At 30.2% G+C, this 17,650-nt stretch overlaps 4 protein-coding genes across 5 annotated transcripts; all 4 read right to left on the minus strand.

Moving 5' to 3' along the window:
- On the minus strand, nt 1-798 carry LOC114162865 (stress-response A/B barrel domain-containing protein HS1-like). Its single transcript, XM_028046849.1, has 2 exons — nt 625-798; nt 1-300 (listed from the first exon to the last, which is right to left on the minus strand). Exons 1-2 carry the CDS (start codon nt 762-764, stop codon nt 96-98), a joined length of 345 nt encoding a protein of 114 aa, XP_027902650.1. The 5' UTR covers nt 765-798; the 3' UTR covers nt 1-95.
- A 3,513-nt stretch (nt 799-4,311) lies between these two features.
- Nucleotides 4,312-5,561, minus strand: LOC114162770 (stress-response A/B barrel domain-containing protein HS1-like). The gene is made up of 2 exons (XM_028046745.1): nt 5,371-5,561; nt 4,312-4,714 (listed from the first exon to the last, which is right to left on the minus strand). Exons 1-2 carry the CDS (start codon nt 5,508-5,510, stop codon nt 4,534-4,536), a joined length of 321 nt encoding a protein of 106 aa, XP_027902546.1. The 5' UTR covers nt 5,511-5,561; the 3' UTR covers nt 4,312-4,533.
- Nucleotides 5,562-9,198: 3,637 nt separating this feature from the next.
- On the minus strand, nt 9,199-10,583 carry LOC114162612 (stress-response A/B barrel domain-containing protein HS1-like). The gene is made up of 2 exons (XM_028046556.1): nt 10,364-10,583; nt 9,199-9,536 (listed from the first exon to the last, which is right to left on the minus strand). Exons 1-2 carry the CDS (start codon nt 10,501-10,503, stop codon nt 9,356-9,358), a joined length of 321 nt encoding a protein of 106 aa, XP_027902357.1. The 5' UTR covers nt 10,504-10,583; the 3' UTR covers nt 9,199-9,355.
- A 1,316-nt stretch (nt 10,584-11,899) lies between these two features.
- On the minus strand, nt 11,900-17,302 carry LOC114195862 (probable beta-1,4-xylosyltransferase IRX9H). 2 transcript variants are annotated; one of them, XM_028086279.1, is made up of 6 exons: nt 17,209-17,302; nt 16,898-17,113; nt 15,536-16,369; nt 14,577-14,826; nt 14,058-14,278; nt 11,900-12,260 (listed from the first exon to the last, which is right to left on the minus strand). In XM_028086279.1, the coding sequence occupies exons 2-5, from the start codon at nt 16,927-16,929 to the stop codon at nt 14,102-14,104; spliced, it is 1,293 nt and encodes a 430-aa protein (XP_027942080.1). In that variant the 5' UTR covers nt 16,930-17,113; nt 17,209-17,302; the 3' UTR covers nt 11,900-12,260; nt 14,058-14,101. The 2 variants fall into 2 exon arrangements, with proteins under 2 accessions (XP_027942080.1, XP_027942081.1); XM_028086280.1 differs by lacking the exon at nt 17,209-17,302 and having other exon boundaries at nt 15,536-16,583; nt 16,898-17,168.
- Nucleotides 17,303-17,650: the final 348 nt, after the last annotated feature.

Below are 17,650 nucleotides of genomic sequence, written 5' to 3' on the forward strand. Positions count from 1 at the left end.
TGAGAAGAAGGATAAATAATATGATATTGCAGTGCATTGAAAATACAGAACAATATTACTTATTTTGATGAAAGCAAAGCAGCAGAAGCCATTAATTACTTCTGAAGGTTAACAATGGTAGGTTCATAGGTAAAGGCAAGCAGTTTCTCAGTGCGGGAAAGAAGCAGTTGTTCAAAGACAGCATGCTCAGGGTGGTCTTCATACTCTTGAATACCATCGTAGCTGTCAAAGCTTGATTCAAAGATATGAGTGTACCCTTCATGCAGGTGCAGGTTAACTCTGAAACTTTCATCTTTTCCCCTGCAACACAATTATTATTATTCATTCAAGAAAATTGCTGCTATAGACTCTATCTTGACTTTGATATCATATTAGAAAGACTCTATCTTGACTTTGATATCATATTAGAAAGACTCTATCTTGACTTTGATATCATATTAGAAGTAGATTTTAAATCTAACTTAATCTCACAAAATTGATTTGCAAGATAAAGTTTGCACATCACTTATATATTATGAAATTGTCGTCGATATAAAACTTTTAACATAAACTTACACAAAATACTAATTACTTATATTTATCAATAGAAAAATATAATGTAAAAATAATATTATATATATTTACCAATGGAACTTGTTCATGGCTGGGATGACATCCACTAGTTTTGCATATTCTGTTATGGCCTCTTCAATCTTCTCTGGAGTGGCATCTTCCTTGAACTTTGCCAATATCACAAGTCTCACTTCTTTCTTTGCTTCTGCCATCTCTTCTAAGTTCTATTCATTCACACAACCTCTTTCTCCCTCTCACCCTTTTTATACCCATCTCAACACATTTACCACAAATAATACGTACATTAAATTATGCCAGCTGTATACCTATACGTATTGTCGTATTCTTTATCAGTTTTTATATTTATGAATTCTCGTGATGAGATAGCTTCCATGATTGAGCTTCTTGGTAAATGTACCTTTTGGTGGAACATTATTTACTCCTCTTAATGCCAAACAATAACTTCCGTTGGGGTTCCAAAATACCCATCTCATGGCCCATATTCCCAATATTATAAAATAAATAAAAAGGGTTAAATATAATTTTATTTCTTGATTTTTGAATTTTTGAATTAGTCCATTTCGAAATTTTAGATAAATTTAGTCTTTCATTTCTCAAAAATATTTGAATTTAGTCATTTTAATCAAATTTTATTAGGTTTATTTGATATTTCAAGTGTGTTTATTTGACAATCTTGAAATGCATACGAAACATCAAATAAACCTAACAAAATTTAATTGAAAAAACTAAATCCACATATTTTAAGAGATAAATAACTAAATTGGTTCAAAGTTTCGATGAACTAATTCTAAAAATCACTGAAAATTAGGGAAACAAAAACATATTTAAATTATAAATAAGTTTTTAATTTCATTGTTAGTTAATAGATTGAGACACATAATGATTAGTTATTTCATAAATTTATTTCATAATACTCAGTTATTGGACTTTTGTTATCAAAGTCATTATATCAATGAAGCAAAAGCTAAAAATAAAAATAAAAATCTAAATCTAAAGTTACATATATATACATATCCACAATAATTTCTTTTGATACATTTTTTTTTATAAATCGTCCTTGTTTAGTGAAAAATGATAAATACTTAATGAACCACCACATGAATCACAAAATAATTTTTTCTGCATTAATTTAAATATAGAGACAAAATGTCACACTCCAATACACTATCACAAAATCACTACATTGTTCTTCTTTCACCACCACTACCAATAATTGAAGTTGAAATGACCTAAACTCTCAATGTCCACCCTTAATACTCCTTACACTACAACCACAACTCCATTTCTCAAAAAAAAAAAAAAATGCTTCAAATTCAAACTCAAAATCAGACTATAAATTGTTCTAAAAATAAGAAAAAAGAAAAACCAATTTTTTTTTGCAATATTTTTTCTTTTTATGTTATGTGAAAATAAACCATATTTGGATGTGAAAAGAAGACCTGGATATATTTTTAAATAGATGGGTTAGAACATCTTTATTAGGAGAATTATTTACAAGAATTATTTGAAATAAAAAGTATAATTTTAATATAGATATCTATATATAAATTATTTAAAATCAGAAAAAGTTATTTATAGAAACCACTTTTTTCAATATCTTTAAATTTAAGCTATATATATATATATATATATATATATATATATATATATATATATATATATATATATATAATCACACTAAAGATTTGTTAGTTGGTAAGAGTTTTCATATCAAATGCCATGTGTTTTTTTGGGAAGAAATGGCTGTCACCATCTTACTGATATACAAGAGGACAAAGAAAATATGAATCACAATAAATCCTCACCAAAAAATTCGAAATGAATAAACCGTGGAGGAGATAACGAGATTTACACTTACGTTTATAATTGTAATATTGTTTTTTAATTGTAAGATTTTATTATTATTATTATATCTTTATTAACTCACATAATGTTTATATTCTTTTTAATTTAAAATTTTAAAATAATATATTTATAATTTTTTTTATATAAAATTCAACATTCTTGTATCTTGTTAGTACAAAACGTAGATCTACATTTACATTCTTATATTAAATTTTGACCATAGTACTTATTCAGAAAAGTAATCTAAAAAACAATTATAATTATACAAAAATAAGTATTACAAAATATTATATAAACCACGTGCAAAAAAAAAAAGTAGGTAAGAAATAAAACTGCTTAGTCTTTCTTGCTCAATTATTATGTTTGGTGGGATGTTATTCATAATTACTGCATTGAACAAAAAAAAAACAAAGGGCCCATGACTGAAAAAGAAAATAATAATAATAATCTTACTGTGTTGATTCTACTACATTCACGTACAAATACAGTTTCGTCCAAACGGGACCGGACCCAGGACTGTGTCGAAATGTCAGGCCAACAATGAAACAGGTCCATAACTTTTTTATATTTGAGTTAAATACAATTTTTTCCACAATTTTTAACTATTCAACTTTTTACTATTTATAAATAGATTACAATTTATATAATTTTAAAACTATATTATATTGGTTGTTATTTTTTTCTAATGTATTATATTTATAAATCCTCATTGCTAATAGTGTTACCTAAAAGTATCACATTTTGTGGCCATTATTCTGACACCGATGTCGATATACATGTGATCATAATTTTTATACCAGTGTTGATGGGTGTGAATTGGTGTCAGAACATATATATATATATATATATATATATATATATATATATATATATAATATTTTTCTCTATGACTTTGTAACCAATTACATTTAAACATTATATATATGGTAAGTGAAATTTGCTGTAAGTGAAATTTTTGTCTACTATTATGGTCATTAAGCATGTCTCACACTTATTATTTTAAAAATAATAAAATACAACATAATATATATATATATATATATATATATTAAATATATAAAAAATTTTAAAAATATAATAAATATATTATTTTTATTTTATAAATTTAAATTATATATTAAAGTTGTTATAAATTATTATGATTATTAAAAATATTATTATTTTATATATTAAATATTTTGTTAATAAATATTCTAAAATATCATATATGAATATGTATCAAACATGGCCCAAATTAAAATATTAAAATAACACAAATTTTAGTTTCAATGTAACTCTACTTTTATAATTATACTATTTAAGTATAATATTTAATATTTAATATTTAAACTAATTATATTTCAATTATTGATATAAAAATTTATTTACATTTTTTAATGTTTTATGTTTTTTTTAGCAATAAATACTAACTTTTTCAAGTCAAGTTAGACTATATATAATAAATTTGCTTAAGAGGTAAGAGAATTTATAAATCAATACTTGATAATAGTTATGTATTAGTATTAGGACTATAACTGATTGTAAGTGTTGTTTGGTTTCAAATTCCATCTACTAGATAAAAATTAAAACTGGTAGCTCTTTTCAACCACTTGAAAATATTTATTTACTAAACCTCAATTCGGATAGTATCCTTATTTACCCAAATTAGGTATTCCTTCTTAAAAAATATCTTTGATTCAAATTATATTCATGAGTACTGTATATATGGATACATACCCGTATGATACATAGTTTTAGAAGTATCGAAATGCACATTAAAAATAAGCTTACAACTTCTTTATTTGAATATACTTTTTTATAAAAAAATAAAATCATTTAGACATTTTAAAATAAGAAAAAAAAACTTATCAACCATTACCATAATAAAAGTATAAGTATTTTATAGAGTAGATATTTCGTTTCCAAGTATACTAAAAATTCCATAAATATTACATACAAATACATAATTGTAACTTAAATTGAAATATCAAATTCAGATACAAACCAGATTGAAATATGTGTGCAAATAGGAAAACATTGTAGAGATTACAATAATTGAGAGGAAACCACCAAACTTATTTTTATCAGTTATTAACAGTGAAATTGAGACATTATTATTACTTTCCCAATGAAAGGTTAACTGGTAGGCTTATAGTCAATCACAATTATTTTCTCCAGATTGGAAAGTAACAAATTTCCAAACTCAACATGAGCAGGATGAGCTACATACTCTGCAATGGCTTCTGTACTCTCAAAGGTTGATTCAAACACATGAGTGAAGCCTTGATGCAGGTTTTCAGCACTCACATCTTTTCCCCTACAATACATAATTCACCTATCAGCTATGCATAGATGTTGATCTGAAATGCATAGATGCAAATGTTTAGAGTGTTATACACAACAAAAGCTCAATGACATTTCTCAATCTACCCAAGTTCCATCTATTGTAACAACATATGATTCTTTCAGCAAAATCCAAAATTCTATTCGTTTAGACCTTAACTGCCATTAAACGTGTAATTTTCTCAAACATCTTCACTGCAAACTAAGCCTTAAACAGTGTATCTCTGAGAACCAGAAGCCCTGTCAAATCTAACGCTAGCACTCAAATCTAGTCGCCATATACAACCACACTTGGAAAATTTCCATGTTAGAGATCATGGAAGCTAATACCATCATCACAAATTCACAACACAATCACTAGTTTTTTCAAAGTTTCTTAACAAGATCAAAACAAATAACTGGGCATTTTAAAATATTAAGCTGAAGCAAACATGTATCTCCCTGAAATCATACTCCTATAAATTAAATACCAAATAGCAACAAAGCAAAATACCCTACAGTACAGAAAAGGAGGAGATCTTGTTCTGAAACCCTGCAATTTCACCCATGGACTTTTCCAATAATCTTAGCAAAAATCATCAGTAACATTTCTGAATGCTACAAGCATGTGCAATGGATAAGGTAGCATACCAATGGAAGGATTTCATGGGTGGGACAAGATTGACCAGGTTGGCATAACCCTTGATGAGTTCTTCAATCTTCTCTGGAGTGACATCGTCCTTGAACTTTGCGAGCACTATGTGTTTCACTACTCCCTTTGCTTCCTCCATATTCACAATTCTACTTCCTCTTCTCTTTTCTCTCACTCTTTATATACCCACCTCACCAAAAACAAAACACACACCTTTAAGTTTATATCTTTGTAATTGAATAAGTTAATTTAAAATTTTATATTTTGTAATTAAATATTTATTGGTTAATTTTTTTCATTAATTAGATAACATAATTATTATCTTCAACCATTATTTTATTTATTTATCTTTATATGTTAAAAGGATATGAGATGATTTTGTTATTAATATAGGATATAACTTAGAATGATAAGGAATTTTTATTGAAAATATATTGAATAACTTGTAGGTCATTAACTACTCATTTATTTGAATTTTATATGACATTCCATTTAAATAGAGATAAATTTATTAAATAAAACATCACATCAATATAATATGAAATAGAACATAAGACAAAGGGGAGTATATATGTATCAACCATTACAATTATCCATAAATATAATTAGAAAGAAAGACTAAGACACACCACGATGTTATGAACAAAATAGAATTTAAGAGTTTGACAGTTGTCCAAAAAGTTTTCTCATAGAGCAAAAGATTACATAGGCAATAGTGCTCCTAAAGATGCTCTATAGAGCCCGATCCAACCATGCATACTACACTGCCGCATTTTCATCATCACTGCGACCACCAGAGGTTTCATATCTGCTCACACCAAGAATTTGGTGATCATTGCAAATAGGAAAAGCCAAACAAATAATAGACAACAAACAAAAAAAGGTAACTTAGAGTAAAAATAATTTTCAACATGGCATTGAGCAAGCAATGTTAAACAGTTTTCCAAACAGGCAATACAATAGGCACTCAAATATGTGATAGCAAACAATGCAAGACTCTATGACTCAATTATCCAGATATATATAAAGAGTCGGATTCACTATATTCTGCACTTGTGGTGGCCTCTATTGCTTTATAGAGCCATTGTCAATGGGTTTTACCCTACCACACTACACACAAGGTTAACCTTCAATCATCTAGGACCATTATCCTGCCAAAGACTAGAATCTCCTGCTACTCTCACCACTTGAATCAGTCCGCTCTACGTGAGACTAACTGATTTTTTAGAGTTTTGAGGATGCAACCTTACTTGAATCCTTATCTAATTATATACACTACAACACCACCATAAAATCTCACCAAGAGATTCATGAAATTACGTCTAACTCATGCCACATCCATGTTCTCACACCATATTCCACATGTTATCTCATGACATCCAAATCTCATGCCAATACTCAACCAATCAGCCATGATTCATGATTTAATTCATATAAAGCTCATCAATTCCAGTTCATAAAATCTCATAAGATAGGCATAGTCCTATACCTCATGCATTTACAAGATATACATCCAATCATAGATTAAATAGGAGAATTAGCTTAGGCTAGAAGCCTTCGTCCAAGCGACATAGACTCTCTCGCTTAAGTTAGGCATTCTCGTCTGAGTGAGAGCTTCAATAGTGGCACAGTGAGCATTCTGCGAGTTCTCGCCTGAGCAAAATTGCCCTTCGCCCAAAACTGAAGTCCCTCGCTTGAGCGACAATGCGAGCAGAGAGCACAACAGGTTTCAAAGAGTTCTCGCTTAAGCGAGACCTTCTTGCTTGAGCGAGATGATTCGTCGCTCAAAACGGAAGCTCTTCGTCTAAGCGAGAGTTCGAGCAGAAACCAAGACGAGCTTCTACTATTATCGCCTAGGTGAGACAGGCTCGTTTGGGCGAAAATACCAGTTCTCGCCACTGTTCACACATGCAAGTCAGAAAACAGTCTAAAGCAACATCCAGTTCAGCCTCATACAAGCACAAACATCAACCAGGCATTTTAAGCATGAAACAAAGCAAAACAAGCAAGACACTACAAAAACGTGAAAATCCTAGCTTCCCTTACCTTTGAGTGAACTGAGCTTAAGAGAAGAAAGCACGTAGTGGGAGGAGCACCAATACCAGGAAGCTTAAAGAGTTGAAATAGAAATATAGGGGAACGAAAATGAGACCAAGAAAGGGATTAAGGTAGAACAAGGGCTTAGGAACTGAAAACGGAAAGGAACATAGGTTTAAATGTTACTTACTTGGAGGAAGCTTTTGACTAGTTGGGAAACTTACTCAAACTCTAACAGAGCTCTATTGGAGAAAAAGAGAGAGGGTAAATGAACTGGGCAGAAGGGAAAGTGAAAGGACAGCTGTGAAATTTCAAGAAACAAGAGGGTTGACTATGAGCCCTTTAACAAGGCCAGGTCCAACATTTTTAAGACAGAAAAATGAGTTTCACATTTTATATCAATTATAATTTTATTTTATCTTAATTATAAAAATTCACTTTTTTAACATAAAGGAACCCACTTATTTTAACATAAAAAAAATAAAATGACAGATTATGTTGGTCAATTAATAAAAATTCTATAACAAACTCACTCGATTAAAGTATAAATTTTTTTGATAATTTAATAAGAGGAAATATTTAATTAATGTTGAATTGAAGCCACAAAAATATACCCTTTAGTGAAACTATCAAAGTCTTTACGCAATTTCCCTTTTTTTTTGTGATATGAGCTTATACTAACTACTATTGACACACAATTTCCGTGGAATCGTGACAAAACCAATCACGTTAAAATTGACTGATCAGGAGAGCAGAGTAGTGAATTAAATGTAGTGAAAGGTTTTATTGTCTCTTTGGTAAAAAAAAATTGGATTTTCTTTTTGCAAGAGAGCCATGGACAGAACTAATTAGTATTCAACAAAAGAGCTTTTAAGAATTTTCCTTAATTAAGAAATGTTTAATAATTTTTTCATATTTTTCTATCTCTTTTAATATTTACAAAAAAAATATATTTTAGAAATAAACAGTTTTACATAAATAATAATAATTTGAAAATTTATAATCAAAATATTGGAAGAGAATTATAAGATTACACCGAAAAAAAGTTGAAGTATAGACAAAATTTTAAAGTAAAGGATAATATGACTTAATTTTGAATGCTTTTATTAGTTATAATATGTAAATTTTTATAAAATAAATTTAATAATAGAGTAAAGAAGAAAAGAAAAAATAGGGAATAAGAGAATGGAAAACAACTTTTTTATATAAGAATGTGTAAGACCGTGTCTGGTTAAAACTTTATTAGGAAAAAAACTCTTTGGATATAAGATTTGTGAAGGAAAAATAGTACATCATTCTATATAATATTATTCTTTACATTTACTATTCTTCCCCTCATGTAAACTTACATCATTAATAGATGACAAAATCCAACCAATTGTTCAGAAGTTCTCATTGACAAATACTTTGTAAATAAATCTGCTAGAGTTTTACATAAACAAATCTTTTGTATCTCTTCATCACCATCTCTTTGAAGATCATGAGTGAAAAAGAATCTTGAAAGAATATGTTTTCTCTTGTTTCCTTTAATATATCTTTCTTTCAATTGAGCAATGTATGCACTATTATCTTCATATATGGTTGTTGATTTTATTTTTCCTGAGGATAAATCACAAATTTGTCGCACATGTTGAATTATAGACATTAACCAAATGCATTCACGACTTACCTCGTGTAATGCTAAAATTTATGCATCACACAAACTGCCATGAAATCGTTGTGTCACCACATGTGAACAAATGTCCTATTTGCGATCGACCATTATGAGAATCTGATAAATAACATGCATCTACGTAATCCATTAGATCTTATTTTGAATCATTTGGGTAAAATAAGTTCATATTCATAGTAACCTTAAGATAACGAAATATTTGTTTTACTCCATTCCAAACTTATTTTTATCAGAGCACTAACAGTGAACTGAGGCATCAATTTCCCAGTGAAAGGTTAACTGGTAGGCTTATAGTCAATCACAACTACTTTCTCTGTAGAGGAAAGGAACCGATTTGCAAATTCAACATGAGCAGGATGAGCTACATACTCTGCAACGCCTTCTGTACTCTCAAAGGTTGATTCAAACACATGAGTGAAGCCTTGATGCAGGTTTTCAGCACTCACATCTTTTCCCCTACAATACATAATTCACCTATCAGCTATGCATATATGTTGTTCTGAAATGTTTCAACCAAGCCACTAGAATGAATTTATTTAGATGCAAATGTTTAGAAAAGTTATATACAGTAAAAGCTCAATGACATTTCTCAACCTATGCAAGTTCCATCTGTTGTAAAACATATAATTCTTTCAACAAAATCCAAAATTCTATTCATTTTTAGGCCTTAACTGTGCCATTAAACTTGTAAATTTGTCAAACATTTCCAGTGCAAACTTAAGCCTTGAACAGTAAATCTTCAAGAACGAACCAGGAGGCTTCTCAGATCTAACGATAGCATTCAAAGCTAATTGCCATATACAATCACAGATTGGACAATTAGTTAGAGATCATGGAAGCTAATACCATCATCACAAATTCCCAACATAGTCACTAGTTTTTCCAAAGTCTCAGAGCAAAACAAGTAATTGCCATTTTAAATAACAAGAGTCAAAAGACCCTACAGTGCAGAAAAGGCAGAGATCTTGTTCTGAAACCCTACCGACACACTTTTTCAATAATCTTAACAAAAATGATCAGTATCATTTTTGAATACTAAAATCATGTACAATCTCAAAATGTAGCAATAAATAAATCGGAACCCAACCCGATCCAATCAATGTTCCACTCACTCTGTTCATCAGTATCATCACTTTTTCATCAGCAATACTAGGCAAACCTATTTGCAAGCCCTATTTGCATTGGATGAAGAAGATAATGTTGTTTGTTCAGATGAAAGTGGATTGTTGAATTGGAAGTGTGAGGAAGAAAAAGAAAAGTAAAAAATGAATAAGGTAGCATACCAGTGGAATGCTTTCATGGGTGGGATAAGATTGACTAGGTTGGCATAGCCCTTGATCAGTTCTTCAATCTTCTCTGGCGTGATATCGTCCTTGAACTTTGCCAGCAGCAAGTGTTTGACTACTCCCTTTGCTTCCTCCATTTCCACAACAACCTCTTCTCCCTGATCTCACTCTGTATATACCTATCTCAGCAAAAATGAAAAAATTTATATATATATATATATATATATATATATATATATATATATATATAACCTTTGTTTACGGTATAAAAGTTCTTACACATAAATTGATCAAAAAGGCATTTTTTTTTTCTTTCTTCCTTTTGTAGTATGCCTCTATATATTATTAAAGAGACGAAATTTCCATGGAATCGTGCCAAAAGATACCAATTACGCTAAATTGATTGATCAAGAGAGAACTGAATTAGATGTAGTAAAAGGTTTTATTGTCTCTAACTTCTAAGGTAAAGAAAAAAAAAAACAAACTTTCTTGTTGCAAGAGAGACATGGACAGAACTTGTATTCAACAAAACAGTTTTTAAAATTTTTCCTAGCCAAGTTTGCCAAGACTTATTTTTTATATTTTGTAACGTGCCCTGATACACTTTCATACGTATAAGTAATTTTTGATTGAAAAATATTTGTATATTTTATTTTCTTAATAGAATAAAAAATAAAACATTTTATATATGAACTTTAATTTGACTAATTTTATTTATATTTAAATATATCTTTATTTTTTAATAATTATCATGTGATTTTGTTAAAGAAAAAAAATTATGAATATTCAATTAATCTTATCATTTTATCTTTTGTTTTTGTTTAGTAAAATGAATATTCTTAGTGCTATATATTAAATATAAATTTTTATTTAATAATTATTAAAGGTGTTAAATTATATTAATTATTAATGGAATTTAAATAAAATTATTAAATTGTAATTATTGTACTAAGATTTTAAATTATTTTTCATCATACCAAAAATAAATAAAAATGTAGCAATACTTGTTGTACTTAACTTAATATTCATCTAAATAAAATTAATAAATAATTTGTCCATCTACATGAGTTTACGTACTTATTAAATATTATAAATAATATGATGTTTGACCAAAAAAATTAACAATGAAAAATATTAAAAAAATATTTAAAATGGAAAATATAATAATTATGCTAAATATAAAAAAATTACATGTGCTCAATGATAGAATCCTTCTTACAATAATGAAGGGAAATACTGTTGGGGATTGAAAAAGTCATATCAAATTCTTGTTATATATGATTTATGAACTTTGATTATTAGGGTATGGTAAAATAATGAATGAAACATATATATTAATAACTTTAAAAAAATATTTAATTAAGTTTGAATTGCATCATAAATTTGCATATTTTTAATTTAGTTTCTATGAATAAGTCAAGTCGATAATACTTAATCACAATCATGAGTAGTGAATATGAAAAGGCATGTGAATTTATTCATAATCCCATAATACTGTAAAATTAATAGATCAATACTTAATTGAATCATAAGTTTCAAATGCGGTGAAAATTGTTACATATTTTCACATTCAAAATTCCTTCCATAATTTTACAGAAGAGGTTGTTCAACTGTAGCAAAAGATAGAGCGAAGTAGCAGGGGCCAAATGAAACGTTGCTGCCTCTGCTCTGTACTCTACAAGAATCCAAAATGTGCAGTGTGGTGTGGACTACTCAGAAACTGTATAATTACTTTTATAATGTACAAATTGTTAGAGGAGAAAATGCACCATTAGTTAATGGAGTTTTTCACAGGAAACAACCATGCCACCACGTGACAGTGGTAATCAGTCACGTTATATGGAATATCTGAGTAGCATTTGCAGGCCACCTCCAATTCTTTATAATATCTTCCCTGCAATGCAGAATGGTGAAATAAATTTATAACCAAAACACCTCAGAAGAAATGCATGACTGTACAATTCTCAAATTCTGGATTTGTTTCACATATGACCACACAAATTCAAAAACATGAACAGTATTCAAGGTATACACGTTTCAATTGAAAACTCAAGCAAAACATAAATATCTTGATTGTTTCTAGTAATGATATAGTATTTGGTAGGAGATCAATAGAGGAAAGAGCATGGACTTTTTTATACTTTTTCTTGTTTGGTTCTAACACAAAAATGAGGGGAAGGGGAATGGAGGTGACCAATATTTCTCCTCACACAATTTTTACCTCCCCCAAAGTGAAACATTTGAAGGGGAGAGGCACAATTTTTTAGATTGTTCATTTAGAAAGTTCCAAAAAACTAATCATACATTTTGCTCTCCCTTAGAACAATGGGACCTTAAATTTGCAATATTGTGCTTTACAACCAACAATCTCAAAATATCTTTGTTCGTTGTTAGTGGTTGTACAAACAATGTGACTTAATGGCCTCCTCAAAGAGTTGAACAAAGCTACTATTTTCAAAGTCCTAATTGGTAGAGGAAAACATATAGGCAAAGGAACAACTGAAATCAAAACCTACTCAGGTAAAAATTAATTTACCATATTCCTAGAATTAATTGATATCCTTTAACCGTTCCATAACAATTGGGACAAAAATAAAAGGTGCTGTAAACAAAAAGTTTGTCCAACTAAAGATACAAAAATACAAGTGAACTAAGTTCCAATGAAACGAAAGGGTTTTGTTTTAGAATTGATGCTTTAGAATTGACAAAGGAGCAGCAGAATACAGATGAAGACGAAAAAGAAAGATAACAGTAACAGAATAGTGAAAATATGTGATGTTCATCTCTTAATCTCCATCCATGTTTTTCAATACTTTAGTCCTTTTGTTTTTTAACTAAAACCACCAGGATCATTACCTTGTCCATCCATTTTGTTCATCGTGGTGTTTTGTGTTCTTGCTTGTGTTACAATATGGGTATATAACTCATTTTCTATTTGTGTATATTGTAATAAGAATTTATTTCCATGATTCAATCAATCACTTGAATCTCTTCCTTTCATTTAGATAAAATCAACTATGAAGAGAAATTATATTTGTTTGATTGATTTTGATCCTTGATAATAGCTGCAAATATCCAAACCCATTTTGTGGGTTTCATCACCAACAAAGTCTTCAAACTTGTAATAATTTCAGTCATCTTCCAACAATCTTATATCTCTTCAACTTCTCCACCTTACCTGAGTTCCCTCCATCTATGTTTTATGGATTCTGCTTCTTTGTTTGACTTGTTATTGAGTTTACTGTAACAAGCTTAAGGCTCATGTTTAGCTTTCAGAGGAGTCTTAAAATAATTTTAAAAAATCTCATGATAATATTTATAAAATCTTAGAAAATCTACATGAGAGTGATTTCCTTATTCAATTATGATAAGGAGTCTTGAATTAATAATACAGCTCAGAGCTTTAACTTTACTAGCATTGTGTTTGTCTATCAACAATACTTTCACTTTACTAACATGAGCTGCATTTATCTATTTTTCCTCTATTGTAACCCAAATGTATAATTGCTAACAGTTTCATCCAACTTCAATAAAGAATAAATCTGACGAACAATCAGTTACTGAAATTTTAACACTGTTCCAAACATCTAGGAGTTAAACTTGAAATATAAAGTGCTGGAGAATAGCTTATTTTAAAACAAACAAAAATGGGCTATAGAATAGAAGTTTAGAGATTAAGGATTTCACTTACAGCCAGGATTAAAATTTACTCCTCTCCACTTCTTCACCAGGATTTCACACAAGTGGAAGCTGAAAAATGGCATCTAGGTTGTTCTTTACAATCCATTTCTGAGGATAGGACGAATAAGACGATTCAAGATCGATATGCCAGACCATAACTCTCGAGCAGTTGTCCATCAAGCCCTCCATTTGACTTTCATCTTCAACCACCTGCTCAATCAATGTGCTGACCTGCACATAGAAAACCAAATCCACCACTGATGAAGTCAGAATTCAAGGTTGTACGAAGCCATGAGAGAATATAGAGCAATGCCCAACCAAACTTTACTAAAGATAATCTGATTGGGTATGTTTTTTCAAACTTGGATTATAAACAGAAAATGAATTTCATGTCTTAAGAGAGCTGTTCAATTTATAGCAGAAAGATCATAGTAACAGAATATTCAATAACCCTATTTTAAGCTAATAGTAAATAGAGAATCAATCTAATTGATCCTAATATCGTCAGTTACTATATTAATTTACTCACCCTCAAACTTTCCTTGACCGAGTCAAGTTGCCTGATAGGTTCTAGAGTAGGGCGATGCCACTTCTTTGGATCCCAGAGTATTGTACTATTGAAGGCAAAACCCGACATTTCAGCATGAAATCTTTTGGATTTCCCACTTGATTCATTCGCATGCCATCCAATTACTCGATTTTCATTACAAATGGGCCCTTGCAAGATAATTCTACTTCTCTCCCTTGATAATCTTGCTACAGTCCATGTTCCAAATCGTCTGCAAATCAAAATGATGATATATCTCAACTAATAAATGAAAAAACAGTTGAAAATAGCAAATTATTGTATGAAAGACGAATATGCTCGAACACTATGCATGAACCAATTTGATTAGAAGACTTGGAAGCTAATAAAAGAAACATTAGTAGCAGATAGGGCTCATTAGTGTTCCTTATGCACATGCACAAATATATACACATTATATTCTTACTTTGCACAATGTAGAAGACCTTTGTGGATGCAACTGTTAAGATAAATCAAATATTCTATTTGATTAATTAGGAAGTTAAATATTATGATTGCTGGAAATCAGAGATTTATGCAGCTGTAATTATGTTAAGAGAATAGGAATTATAGGGATTCATGTCCATATATATTATACTACTCTATGAATAAAAATATATCAGAATTATTCTGAGACTTTTCTATAGCAACATATCTAGATGCTATATAGGTAGTCTCTATTTCAGAAATTGACAAATTTAAACATGACACCAAAGCCAATCAACAACACTTATAATGACCCTTCTCACACCCCTCCTTCAATAGGTTAGAGAGACAAAATAAATGACAATTAGAAATTCATAATAAATGAAATGTAGGTATAGTTGTTGTTATCTTATTATCCATGTTGCTTCAGTGCATTACTTATAAGAAGAAAAGGAGAAAGACACAAACAAAATTAATATCTTAGAAACTAGAAAGACCTTATTTCTCTCATTTGCTGAAAGAGCTCTATTGAGTAGATGTTATCATCATCTGCAAAGTAAACAATTCCATCAAGACGATGAGTTTCGATGTGAGCCATTGCAATATTTCTCTGAAGAATGCTCCTATGGCCTGGGTTGGTTACATTCGTTTTACAAATGAGATGCCTGTACATAATCCCACTACTTCTTAAGATGTTAGCCGTTTCTTCAGATTGCGAAGTCATCTCAACAACAATCCACAACAAGGGAGGTGAGACCAGTTTTAATGTTTGTGACAAGCGATGCAAGTAATATGCTTGAAATAGATGATTGTATGTTGGAGTCACAATGATGAGGAGCTTCTGAGACTCCACATGTGAATATTCACTGATTTGGCTATTCGATACATTATAAGCCACTTCATCTATTAGTTCTTGTTCTTTCGCGGTTACATACAAAGAAGCATTAAAATTCACAGCCTCATTGATTGATGCTGTCACATTTTCAAGTTGCTGGAATTTTCCCATTGCAGATATCACCTCAAATGAGAAGGCTCGCTGTTTTGACATGAGATTCATTGACATGTGTACTGATGCAAGTGGGATGAGTCCAACAGAAACACCAACCACAAAACAGATGAAAAAATGGAATAGCACCTTCCTCCAGAGCTGGCCCCTCGGTTTTGATCTTTCAAAACCCCTGAAAGACCTTGGGGAGAAAGCACCAAACACAAAAGCACCAACTGAAGGTGACCAATTCTGAGGACTTGACGACGACTTAGACAATGGAGAAGCTACTGAACAAACTTCAACATTTGTTGCAGTTCCAGCTCTAGCAACAGGTGACAAAGTTCTTCCAATAGATGCCATCAATAGAAATCCAAACCAAAGTTTAGTAACCCCAAATGATTCCCGTGCGTACAATAATGGCTAGAAAGTATCCAAATTCCAAAACAATAATAAAATTCTTGTCTTTCAAGGCCAAAAACAACAGTTGTCATGACCTATTGGCTTTGACCAAGACCTTCCAAGTGACCATGTTACAGAGCCAAAGATGCAAAATAAAGCTGGCATAATAAAACAATGTAAGCAAAGCATATCAGGTTAAATACTTGAACAAAGTAAATTACAAGCAATCCTTCCAAAAATACATCAAGAGTGAACCATCTCAAATCACAAGAAATCTGCAAAACACGTTTCATAATGAATATATCAAAACACCCCGAGTCTCTATATATTAAAGCAACCAAAATGAGTCATCAATCAATAATGAGGAACCACAAGCAACTGTGCAATGCACACACAAAAAATCAAGGTGTCTTATTCAAGATAGCATTTTTAGCAACTTAGCAATTAACAGAAGAAGTTTGAAACAAGTTACCCAAATGACAGCGAAGCAAAATGGAGTGGCATGATTGTTTCAACTTTCCAAACAAGTGGGGCACTGAAAGGGAAGAACTTTGGCACTGTAGAGTTTTTCCCTTCTGCCGCAACTAGTTCTGTGGTCGTGGGTGAGTCAAATTAACAGAGATTCAGGAATCTGTGGAGGCCTTAGATCTAAAAGGAAGGAACTTCAAACCAGAACATGAAACAAATCCTGCAAAAAACAAAAATGGAAAAGCAAAGGAAAAAAAAAAACATAAAGACAGCGACAGTGATATATTTCTTTGAATTTTTAAAGAAAAATTATACCGCTTTTGTCATGTGATTGACGATGCCAATGGGCGGGACTGGAAAGTAAAACAATAAAAATTAAAAAAGGAAACGAATCTGTAAACAAAAATCCTATAAAGATTTGCGATTATTAGAGTAAACATACAAAAATCCAATAAAGGCATGTAATTGAAATTTGTTTAGGTTATTAATTATAAACATACACTTCCATTTTTTTCATTATCTTTTCCGTTATCAATTCTTTTCATTACACTACTTAATACATTGAACTGTGGTAGTTTGACACAGTTATTTTTTATTTGACACTCAAATAAATTAATATTTTAAATAATAATATTTTATTAAAAAAAACTGGTGTCAAGAGTTATTTATAAATAGTGATATCAAAATAATTTTTTTAAGACATTTTTCATTATTTATATTCTTTGATTTTTTTATCTATTTTTTTCCGGCATCTATT

This window comes from Vigna unguiculata, chromosome 9, assembly GCF_004118075.2.
Source record: "Vigna unguiculata cultivar IT97K-499-35 chromosome 9, ASM411807v1, whole genome shotgun sequence".
Classification (NCBI taxonomy): Eukaryota; Viridiplantae; Streptophyta; class Magnoliopsida; order Fabales; family Fabaceae; genus Vigna; species Vigna unguiculata.

Bases quoted from the DNA above. Each gene is read 5' to 3' on its own strand.
- LOC114162612 (XM_028046556.1), bottom strand. From the start codon at position 10,503: ATGGAGGAAGCAAAGGGAGTAGTCAAACACTTGCTGCTGGCAAAGTTC. The intron at 9,537-10,363 runs GTATGCTACCTT...TATGTATTGTAG, and splicing joins CCCATGAAAGCATTCCACTG to GGGAAAAGATGTGAGTGCTG.
- LOC114162770 (XM_028046745.1), bottom strand. From the start codon at position 5,510: ATGGAGGAAGCAAAGGGAGTAGTGAAACACATAGTGCTCGCAAAGTTC. The intron at 4,715-5,370 runs GTATGCTACCTT...TATGTATTGTAG, and splicing joins CCCATGAAATCCTTCCATTG to GGGAAAAGATGTGAGTGCTG.
- LOC114162865 (XM_028046849.1), bottom strand. From the start codon at position 764: ATGGCAGAAGCAAAGAAAGAAGTGAGACTTGTGATATTGGCAAAGTTC. The intron at 301-624 runs GTAAATATATAT...ATTGTGTTGCAG, and splicing joins GCCATGAACAAGTTCCATTG to GGGAAAAGATGAAAGTTTCA.
- LOC114195862 (XM_028086279.1), bottom strand. From the start codon at position 16,929: ATGCCACTCCATTTTGCTTCGCTGTCATTTGG. The intron at 16,370-16,897 runs GTAACTTGTTTC...ATCTATTGGAAG, and splicing joins TTTGCTTCGCTGTCATTTGG to AACTTTGTCACCTGTTGCTA. The intron at 14,827-15,535 runs GTCTTTCTAGTT...TTTGATTTGCAG, and splicing joins CAGCAAATGAGAGAAATAAG to ACGATTTGGAACATGGACTG.